Here is a 12,218-nt window from a genome sequence, read left to right as displayed (position 1 = left end):
GTGATATGGTGGTAGTTATCTTTTATCATTATCCTCCTGAAATGTTACCATATAATATTTTGGAATAATAGACTTTAATGACAAGATGTATCTCGAATATGTATTGTATTTAACAATTTTTTTAAACTTAATTAAAATTATAAACTTAAAAATAAAAAAATAAATTATAAAAAATATTAAATATATAACTATAAAATTATAAAAATTAAAAAAATTTCAATTTGATAATTTTGTATTTTTATAATTTCACAATTTCACAATTTTAATAATTTTGTAATTTTATAGTTTTATAATTATATAATTATATAATTTTATATTTGTATGTTTTATAATTCTGTAATTATAAAATTATATATATATTTTTGTAATTTGTTAATTTTTGCAGTTTTATATTTTTTAGTTTTTTAGTTTTTTAATTTTGTATTTCATAGTTTTATGATTACATATGTATATTTTCTATAATTATGTATTTTATTTTATTTTTTTATTTCTAATTTTATAATTTTAATTAAATTTAAAAATAATTTACATTAAATATAATAAATATTTGAAAAAAATCTCATAATCACTAACAAAATATTATGTAACGATATTGAAGAATGATCACTTGTCATATCATAAAGTTAACAGTAACATTTATCTATAAAGACTTAATTGAAGGTTTTAAAATTTTAATACTCCATTACCGACCACAAAAATTATTAGACACTCAATTGAAAGTTCTCAACTCTATTATAGATTCAAAACATAATTAAACCTAACAATTATTTTATAAGTATATATAACATATATATTATTACATGGCTAAATTTATTTTTCCTTTTAAGTTGTAAAATATTTTTTCAAGATTTTGCATCATAAAACATAGAAAGCTGACTATTTGAAAAAACTATTGAGATATGATAGAATTCCAAAAGAAAAAAAAAAAAAAACTTCTATCTACATGTACTTCCAAAAGACTTAATTTTTTTGTCTATAAAAGTATAAATGCTATGTATAATTTTTTATTCATAAATTACACTCGCATTTACAAGTAAGCTAAAATAAAAACTTACTATTAAACACAGAAATAATGCATTAAGCTCTTCTAAAAGAAAATTATTCGAGCTCCACAGCAAATTAAATCTGAAAAATATCAAAACTTTAAAGCTAGTTTATCCTTATAAAAATGAAGAAGATAAAAAAATTTGAAAGTTCATGTACCTACATATATCTGAAAAGCTCATAACATAATTTAGTTATTTTATAAATAAAGTATTATCAATAAGGATAAAATTGTAATTATAATTTTTCTAGATTTTTATGGGAGGATCCCTGTAAAGTGTGGGGACAGTGACCTTAATTTGAAAGGGATGGTAGAATATAAATGTTTGTGGCAGGTGGTGTTTAGTAGTAGTCAAGTCCAAGTTTTCTTACCACATGTTATTTTTTACCACGTGACAGAAAAAAAATTTCAAAAAAGAAACAAAAAAGAATGTATACTTAGATCGGGAGACGAGGGTAAAACAACTTTTTGAGTGCTATTAATTGAGTGAGGAAAGAAAAGTTTTCCAAACACCCTAAGTTTCTAAAGAAATGTTATGTATTGGTAGACTTCTCGTGAGAGAAAAAAAAACTCTCAAATTCTTCTCAAATCTAATATTGGAATGATTTGAGAAGTGCCATGAGAAGAAGACACATATCCTCCTACTATTATAGAGAACTAATAGACAAACTTCAAAAGCTCCAACAAAGAAATATGAGTGTGGAAGAGTATAGGTGTAACACCTCAGATGGATATTACTAGCTAAAATTTATTTTCACAAAATAAACTTTAAGAAATCCAAACATTATAATAAGTTTCCAAGCGCGGAAATTTAAATCTTGTCTCGCTATAATCCATTCATACTGTCTCATCTTTATTACAAGTTCATAATGGATAAAACATCGTAATGTCTATTACAAAATGTAAGAAAGCATAGCATAAAGAAAATTCCCCATCGGTAGTCCCCGCTCTGTCGCTAAGCATCTGCATGATCACCTGAATTCACATATGCTCCCACGTAACAAGTCACGTGATCATCGCCAAACACAAACACACAAACAAGAAAGGGTGAGCTAACAAGAACACAATACAATCATAAGATAAAATAATTGTCCCTTACCCAATCTAATTTAATTAATTTTTGGTTTGGTACACTTGTTATCACAATATACTTCCAATCTCATAACCTATATGAGAAAGATTCAACTACAACCTTGGTCCTTAGGGATTATCATGCTCCCACGAACCTACCCGCTCGTGGTCCAACTCTACGGACCTCCCCGCCTGTTCCCCGCCTGTAGTCCAACTCTACGAACCTGCCCACTCGTAGTCCAACATGCGTGAACACCTATTATGAACCTCCCCGCCCATAGTAGCCTCAGGTGTGAGCTCGGAACATATGAACCTACCTGCTCGTATCCCCACACAAGAGTACAACCGATACGGACCTCCCCGCCCGCATCAATCACGCATCTCACAACTCCGTTACGAACCTCCGCGCTCGTAACCAATCCAGCATATCCCTGACCAAGCTACCAAGAAAGAGGAAAGAAAACGTCCATGCAAAACCATCTGCAAAGGACGCCACACCAGTAAGGACACTCCTCTACTGGTTTATACACTTGCACAGATTTTCATGCACATTCAACCATTAAATCTCACATCCAGATCACTAGCTACCAATATTTACAGTACTACAAATCATCAACTCATCCACTCACAAGCATTCAACCAAGTAAGCACCCATTCATGATTATTGGAAGTTAAACGTACACAATCAGTCCCCAACTTGCACATGCGGTACTATGACCCGAATACCACCATCAGCATTACTTCATATCTTTACGAGGACACTACTCTCATATTATACATTCCCAACAGATAGTTTATAGCAATACTCACCACCCAAATCATTCACATGCTCTATTTCCACTTAATATGACATTTTAACCATTATCAATATATCATACATTTCATAAAAGCCCAACTGCATACTAGCATTCTGAACATGCATACGATGGTACCAAACAATCTTGCCAGTATATTCATTCGATTATCTCAAGTCCACATAATATAGTTCATGCATCAACCCATCCCACTAGGTGACTCTTACATAGCACAAGTACCCCCATTTTATATTAAAAATCATTCCCCAACACCCATACTAAAATCAGTGATTCTCCACTGCACACCCCAACCCATTGAGCATGCCAAACACCACTGGCCACTCAATATCGCCTGGCGGCACATAGGATACCGCCGGGCGGCACATCAGAAACCTGAAAATTCCAGATTTTCCGCATCTGCAGAAAAACCCTATTACCCCTAAATTTCCAATTCAATTTCTCATTACAGATTTAACCACATGCATCAGTTTAAGTAGCACACACAGATCATTTTATACACTCTAATTAGGACTTTCAATAACACACTACTACTTCCTCTAAATTCCAAATTGTAATCAACATACACCATAGTATTCATACAACCAATACACACTGATCGGATTTCCATACACCCGTTAAATCAACATTCAATCACGTCAATGAAAGCATCATCAATATTATATAATTACAGCAATTCAACCATATCACAGAAGCATCAAAACAGGTCAAAATATGTAGTTCCAGTGCGCGCCGCCTGGCGGGTCCACCATAGTCGCCAGGCGGTTCATCACAGAACCCAGAAAACGCTAAGAACGTTGCGTCGCTTGGCGGAGCACTCTTAGCCGCCAGGCGGTTCTGGGAATTTTTGTCCAGAATGTACGAATTTGAACGCGAAAAATGGTAAAGCACAATTATCAAGTCACAGAGTCATTCCAAAACAGAGAAAAATACTAATAACATATATATGAACAGCTCCCCTTACCTCGGATCCTCGCTCTAATTGCAATTTAACGATTGGTGCTTGTTGTCCAAGGCCCCCTCTATAGGTATCTTTTTCAATTCCTTCAACCCTCCCTCACACCCTCTAGAGCACGAAAATTCTCAGCCTCCTCTCTGTTTTCCTTTGCTATCACTCACTCTCACTCTTTGCCTTCTCACACACTCCTTTCCCTCCCCCCAATTCAGCCCAATTTAATAAAATAATTAAAAACAAAATTTCATTTATATTTTATTTTCCCTTACCTGGCAAAAACAAAAATATAGATAGAGTTCATTTCCCTTAACCCAAGGTTCGAACCCACATCCTTTCTACCATCAAATACATGCACACCAACAAGCTATCACATGTTTCATGTTAATTTACCCATTCATATAAACTAAAATCATGCTTTCACATTCACAATATAATAGCAAAATACAACAAAATTAAATACATCTACTAATGATATGCTCAGGACTTGAACCTAAGTCCCTTCAACCTAATTAAGTGCTCTAAACCACTTAGGTTCACATTGTTTCTTGTTTAGGATTTATTAAAGAACTCTCCTAAGGTAGTCTCAACCCTTCATCTCTTATATTCTTTTAATTATTAATTTTTTATGAATTTCCTGGATCTCACAATAGGCAAAAGATGAAACTTTACATGATGAGGGCGGGAATTAGAGAGGAATAAGAAACAACTATGTTTAGGTTTCTTAGAGGTCTTAATCTTGACATTAGAGATAGAGTGGAGTTGTTTCCCTACCAAGATCTCAATGATTTGGTACAATTTTGCATAAAAGTAGAGCAACACATTTGAAAAAAGGCTTGAAAATTGGTCACTCAAACTCATATGTTAAGAAAGACTACAATAGGAAGAGTAAGCAAATGGTAGAAGAACCCCCTAAGAGCTTAGGGAAGGAGAAAGAAAGAGAAACCAAGGGAGAGAACATCATCACACACTGAGATACATTAAGTGTTTCAAATGTATCAGTAGAGGTCATGTTGCACTACAATGTCCTGCCAGTAGAACCATGATCTTAAGGGGTATTGATGTGTATAGTAGCTAAGATGAGGGAAGTGATAGTGAGAGTGAGGATGAATGTAAGAACAAAAGTGAGGATGCCTACCCTTGCAATGGAGATCTTATGATAAGAAGAACTCTCCACAATCAACCTAGTACAAAAAAACTAATCCAAAGAGATCACATCTTTCACACAAGATGTAAAGTTTTAGAAAACACATGTTCTCTCATTGTGGATAGTGGCTCATGTTGCAATTGTTGTAGCATTAGGTTGGTTGAAAAGTTAGCCTTAACTATACAACCCCACCCACAATTTTACAAACTCCAATGGCTTAATGATGATGAGGACATGATAGTTAATCAACTAGTGGAGGACAAGTTCTCCATAGGTCATTATGAAGATGTTGTGCTTTGTGATATAGTCCCTTTATAAGCTTGTCATATTTTGTTAGGAAGGCTTGGTTATTTGAAAAAACAAACCATACGCCATAGCTATACTAATGAGACAACCTTCACCCACAAAGACAAAAAGTTTGTACTTCATCCTCTCAATGCTTCTCAAGTGGAAGAGGACCAAGGGTAAATGATAAAGAAGAGAGAGAAAGAAAGAGATGACACTTGCACACACCAAAGTGAGATCAATTGTTCTAAGTGTCAAAGTAGTACACACAAGACCAATGAGTGCCCCAACAAAAGAGTACCCATGTTAAAGGTCAAAGGCTTGTGTGGAGATTCAAAAGAGGTCTTCTTTCAATCTTCCTCTAGTAAGATGGAGAGACAAGACCAAATAAGACCTTGTGGTGAAAAGTGAAATCACTATAAAGGAACATGCATTCAACACAAGGCAAACAAGAGCTGAAAAGGCAATGCTTCTAATGTAAATTTTATTTATAAAGATACAATCAATCATGTCTTGGGAGTTCTCTTTGGATGTAACTCTAGGTCCATTCATAACACCTAGAGCCTAGGATCATCAAACTTCAGTATGATTCCTTAGTGATTGCTTGAATGAATCACTTACATTAAGATCAAGTCTCTATAATCAGCTAGAGCCTTATATATATATATATATATATATATATATATATATATATATATATATATATATATATATATATATATATATATATATATATATATATATATATATATATATATATATATATTCCTGGCCTCTAAAAGAGGATAATTAGTTGGACCACAACTTTGAACCAGTTCCCACCCAATCCCAATCTAGTGAAATAAGACGAATGATCAATTCATCCAACAACAAGCATAAACTAATTCACGAACATGTAATGAAAGCATACTTTATAAACGAAACAATACCAATACAAGAGAGTTCAAAGGGGTTACATCTTTGCTTCAACACTAAAAAAGATTTAGCTTTCATATTAGATGAGAAGAATACAACACATGGAAGAATCATAGTCTTTTTTTCCCTCAAGAAGTGTTTACTAAGTACATGAACGTGCCCACAAAAACTCTATAAGCATAAACTAATTCACGAATATGTAATGAAAGCATACTTTATAAACGAAACAATACCAATACAAGAAAGTTCAAAGGGGTTACATCTTTGCTTCAACACTAAAAAATATTTAGCTTTCATATTAGATGAGAAGAATACAACACATGGAAGAATCATAGTCTTTTTTTCATTCAAGAAGTGTTTACTAAGTACATGAAAGTGTCTATAAAAAATCTATAAGAGTTCCTCAAAACAAACCTCACAAAAAGTATGTCTAAACAGGGGTGCAACTCTGTTTTTATAAATTATCCAGGGTAGTGCTTAAAAGTGCACTTGTGGCTCTAGTTATGGAGATTTTATCCCTAGGTTTGTTTCCTTTATGGCTCAGGACTGATGCTTTAGTGCTGCAGCTCCTGAGATAACTTCTTAAAGAAGGGATCTTCATGGCTTAGCCTCAGGTTCAATGCTTGAGGTTTCTTTCTACAGTCGATTTGCTAGTGTGGCTCAATCCTCAACTTTGCCTCTTAGAGGATAACACTTGTGACTTTCAATAAGGAAATAGAGGATACCTAGGTATGGAAAGAAAAGGATATATGACAGTATATGGTAAAATTTGCTTAAATGAAAATGCAAAAAAAAAAATATTTAGTGGGGAGGACGCTGATATATGTTCATGACCCTTTGGAGAATAAAGACTTTACCAACTGCGCAATATTTCATAGGGTGTTGTTAGATAACGTATCAACAAGGACAAAGCTACCATGGGGTAGCATTAATGAACACTACACGACCTTTATGCCATGAGAAATAAGAAACATGTAATCATCTATTTATCTCCTATAAAATAGCTTAGAAAGATTTGAGCATGTGTGATAGATGGGTTGATGTGAACAAAGTACATCACAATCAACCCAAGTACCATTTTCAACACTTTTACCTAATGGAATTGAATGGAAAAGAGAATATGACTTGGAGGATAGTATGAATATCAATCATTTGGAGCATATGAAGGCAAAGAAATACGATGATCTTTAAACAAGGATAAATAGATGTCGAGGAAATATCTTGTATGACCCAATTAAAAGCTTGAGACTGGTTATGACACAAATTTCCTCACGTGAAATTCTCTTAGTCAAACGAGTACCAATGTCCATTGAAATATATAAAAATATTGAAATAATCATGATTATGGTACATAATCAAATTAGAAATTGCATGCGTTTATAAAAATGTTTGTTGTTTGAAGCAATTGCCTGCATTTTTTGTTTTTCACTTCAGTTTTTCATTTTTATCATTTCTACTTATTATGAAAACAAAATAATAAAAATTAATAACACAAATAGTGATGAATAACCCTCATTATTGTGGTTATACTAAAAATTTATTACTTCGTCTTGGAGCACAACTTGAAACGATTCCTCCACCACACTGCAGATCCATTTCTACTTTGTTGTGCAACGATTCCCATGATGCTTTGGAATGTGGTTTGAAGCAATTGCATGTGTTTGTTGTTTTTCACTTCTGTTTTTTATTTCTGCTTATTATGAAAACAAAATAATAAAAATTAATAACACTAATAATGATGAATAACATTCATTATTATGATTATAATAAAAATTTATTACTTCTAAAATTACTATTAAAAATGTAAGCCCATTTTTCTGCTCTAATAAGGTTTGAGCCTGACTCTCATTCTGTCTCATTTTCCAAAAACAAATCCCTATCTCCCTCATTGTTTTGAAGCAGAAGCTCTACTAGGGCTTGAGTCACGTTCTTCTTCATTTTAGCTAAGCGCATTCTTCCTCGAAGTAAGTTGAGCACTAAACCTTCATGCTTCCTTTCCCCTTTTCAGTTTGTTTGTGTTGGTTCTGTCCAGGGTTCATCTTCATAACCCTATTTCCGTTCTGGTGTCCATGTTTTCAGCTCAGTAATTTGTTATTGGAGTTGTGATGCTCATCTGTTCGATGTCTATTTTTGTTTGCTAGCATTTGCCTGGTAAGGGAAGCTAGGGTTTGCATGTTTTACAATGTTCTGCTTGTTTTAGTTTTGTTTCATGTTTTTATTGCTCGTTTGCTGTTGTGGTTGCTTGGAAAATGTTAAAATGTTGTTTGGTTTCGAATGTCCGTTTGTTGCATGCGAGAGCAGGGGAGGAACCTGTTGTTTTCGCCCAAGCGAGCAACCCTCGCCTAGGCGAGAATAGTAGAACCTCGCCCCTGATTTCTACTTGAATTGTTTGTCAGGCGACGAGCTTTCGTTTTGAGCGATGAGTAATCTCGCTCAGGTGAGAAGGTCTCGCCTAAGCGAGAACTCGCTAAAACCTTGTAATACCTACTGTTCGAGCTCTCGCCTAGGTGAGATGGGCTCGCTTGAGCGAGAGAATCCCTTTCGACTGAGCGGGGACTTTTAGCTTGAGTGAGACTTGCGTAGGTAAGACTATGTTGGTTGAATCTATTCCATGATTGGTTGTTTTACCTTTTAGAATATGAAGTATGATGCTCTGTATGTTGTATGTGATATAATGAGACTGAAATTCATGTTTTTGGTATGAGATTAAGCTTTACTTGATTGGTTGAGGGTGGATTGGCATGAGATTGTGACATTTGAGACAACATGTGGTTTGATGTGAGATCATGTTTATGGTATGAGATAGACGTAATTCCATGAGTCTCGTGGGGTGATTTCATGGTGGTGTTGTAGTGTATATAATTAGATAAGGATTCAAGTAAGGTTACATCGTGAAACTCTAAAGAATCAGTTAGTCTCACGTAGAGCAGACTGATTCAGGTGGTGAGAGTAGCAGGAGGCCCTAGTCTTTAGCAGGATAATGTCCCTAGATGATCATGGGTTAACCTTGTGCGTGGTAGGATTGGCAATGGCTTTGCAGAGCAGTAGAGGCCACCAAAGTGCAAGCATCTAGTGAATCCAGTCTTATTATATGTATCCGGATAATTGAATCATAGAGTTTGTTGTTTGTCATCACATGTTTGAATGCGTAATGTGTTGCCTGTTTGAAAACTGTTTAATATTTCTTGCTCAATGCTGTAACAAAAAATATTTTACTCTAGCTTATCCTTTTGCCTGTGTTTGTTTTTTTGTATGATTTTTTTTTTTTGCAATGATCATCAATTATTTGATTATTTGATGTGAACAAATATGAAAACCCTTAGTGGTTATTTTACTCTCTCTTAAATCAATCTATAAAAAGACACATCTTAATCAAATGAAATGAGGTTTAAAGATTGCCTAACTTATATAAGTACCAAAAATAACAAGTACTGTATGGAATGAGAAGGAAAAACAGGGAACCCCTATATTCCATAACATAAAAATGGTCTATGATTCGTTTAGACACCAAGTCCAATTAATTTCTGACTATTTTTTTTTTCTCTCTAACAACTTCATTTTATTTTTTTAAACAAAACCTTTATTTTGCTTTTTAAGCCCAATTAAGTAATTTAATTAAATAAATCAACATCTATATTAAATTATTTTATTTTTATAAAAATAAAATGTTACAGAAAGAAAAAGTCCTGATCTGATTAATTTAATTTAATATATCTGCACAATTTTAGAAAATTTCTACCAATTTAAATTAATAAAATCCGAATAATTTGAAATAATTTGAATTTCATTCACTGTTAATAAATGCGATTCATAAACATCCTTATCTAAACCTACTTTCTTGTCGGTGGCAATTACTCCTAGACGATCCATATCGATCCGTAAGAACTTGAACTCGAAATATAGATGAAACCGATTAAAGGTTGATATTGTGCAACACTCCCTTAGTCTACACTTTTATGTTTTTGAAAAAAAAATAAAATAATTTTAATTTCATAACTTGAAAATGATAGACCAATAATAAACACAAAAAAACATGCAAATAAAATGAAAATTATAAATTGAATTACAAAACTGCCGACTTTTTTTCTCGTCCAAACTAATTTAAATGAGAAGTTTTCAATATAAAATAATAAAAATATATCTTTCATTATTTTCTAGGGTTACTGATAGAGATCCCAATTGACTATCTGTTGAGGAGTTAGGTGGGTTATGTTAGTATATAAATGGTGGCATTATTGTTCAGCATCCTCATCCTTGTTCTTTCAGTTTCTTGGTTCTATTATTAGGTGGTTCTTTCTTCATCATCATGACACTTGTTGGTAAAATCACCACTGAAATTGGCGTTCATTCAACTGCTGAAAAGTGGTACAACCTCTTCGCAAAAAGCCTCCATGATGTTCAACACCTAACTGATAGTGTTCATGCAACCCAGCTCCATCAGGGTGAAGACTGGCATCACAATGACACCATCAAACACTGGACTTATATAGTAGGTAATTAATATGCAAACAAAACTTATGGATAGGTATTCACCATTATTAACTTTATTTTTCTTTCAAAAATAGATTCTTATATATATAATTATCTTAGGTTTAGTTTTTATTTATATGATTTTAAAAGTATAATTTTTATAGGAATTTACTGACTTAGTTCTACTTGTCTTTAAACATGAGTGTAAATCTTATCTTTCATTCATCACTTTTTAATATAGTATCAAAATAATGGGTTAGAGTTTATTTTAGTGAAGTTTGTTATTTGGACTACCTATTAATATATAGTCTTATGTTCAAGATGCATATGTGTCGATGTATGCAAATCTCCTTGTACAAATCAAAGACTTAAAATTTGTTTCTTGAAGAAAAAGGTTCAACACACCAAGGTATAGACATTTCGTGCGTGGGTTTAGAAATGGGTGGTCCGTTAGCGGTCCAGTAGTAGGTGGAACAGACTGTCCAAGAAAATTCATTAGGATAGGTTTTAATTGACTTTATACCATGTTAGAAATGCACTTTGAAACCTAACTCAATCCCACAAAATCGACTTATAAGATGAGATTTGTACCTCACTTATATAATATAAAATTGTTTAGTCGATGTGGGACTTCCAATAATGTACGGTATTGTAATTGTAAGTGATTGTAAATCTCACTTATAACTCTTTTCTTCTTTTTTTGTGTATTCTCTTAAAATGTTTATGTGAAAGACCTCTTGTTGATATTGGTTGTGAAAGAACAGATGGTAAGGTTGCAAAATGTCATGAGAAGATCGAATCTGTTGATGAAAAGAATAAAACGATCTACTACAAGCTGTTCGGTGAAGACATAGACCACAGGTTTAAGGTGTTTAAGCTCATATTTCAAGCAATTGATAAGGAGAATGGTGGTGCTATTATCAAATGGAGCGTTGAATATGAGAAGCTTAATGAAGAAGTTCATGCTCCATATGGCTGGGTCGAGTACCTGCACAACTGCACCAGAGATATCGATCGTAATCTTGTGATGAAGGCATAAGAAGAAAAGTAAAAGATGAAATACTGGTGTAGTTATTAGCCCTTAAAATAATGGTATAGTTATTAGCCCTTAAATAATGGTTGCGATGTTCGAGGAGAAGTGTTCTTATTATCATGTAGGTCCTTTGTTTGAATGGAATAAATTTGCATGAATATGTCGGTGCTTTGAAGTATGTGATGCTGCATGTGATGCATATAAATGAATATGTATACTTTGCAATATAAAAGTGCTTGCTTTTCTCTGTTGATTGTTTTACTATTATATATTTTGCATGAATTTTAGTATCTGTTTGATTACAACCTATCATGCACACGTATTGATTTTGATATCTGGCACGTCAATTTATTTATTTTAAAAATAGTAAGGTAGAATATATGCAATGACACGTCTTCAATCAATATGTTGGAGATGTTTAAATTTTGGTTAAATTATTCTTTTAATTTATTTTTTGTCTAAAAATATCAAGTTGGTCTTCTAATATT

At 33.1% G+C, this 12,218-nt stretch overlaps 1 protein-coding gene across 1 annotated transcript; it reads left to right on the top strand.

Moving 5' to 3' along the window:
- The first annotated feature begins 10,468 nt into the window (after positions 1-10,468).
- On the top strand, positions 10,469-11,981 carry LOC114168526 (MLP-like protein 43). The gene is made up of 2 exons (XM_028053379.2): positions 10,469-10,720; positions 11,462-11,981. The coding sequence occupies exons 1-2, from the start codon at positions 10,534-10,536 to the stop codon at positions 11,734-11,736; spliced, it is 462 nt and encodes a 153-aa protein (XP_027909180.1). The 5' UTR covers positions 10,469-10,533; the 3' UTR covers positions 11,737-11,981.
- Positions 11,982-12,218: the final 237 nt, after the last annotated feature.

Source organism: Vigna unguiculata, chromosome 11, assembly GCF_037176805.1.
Source record: "Vigna unguiculata cultivar grain cowpea cultivar isolate G323 ecotype 2 chromosome 11, ASM3717680v1, whole genome shotgun sequence".
Lineage (NCBI taxonomy): Eukaryota > Viridiplantae > Streptophyta > Magnoliopsida > Fabales > Fabaceae > Vigna > Vigna unguiculata.
The sequence above is the reverse complement of the archived record's forward strand: the minus strand, read 5'-3'. Positions and strand labels throughout refer to the sequence as shown.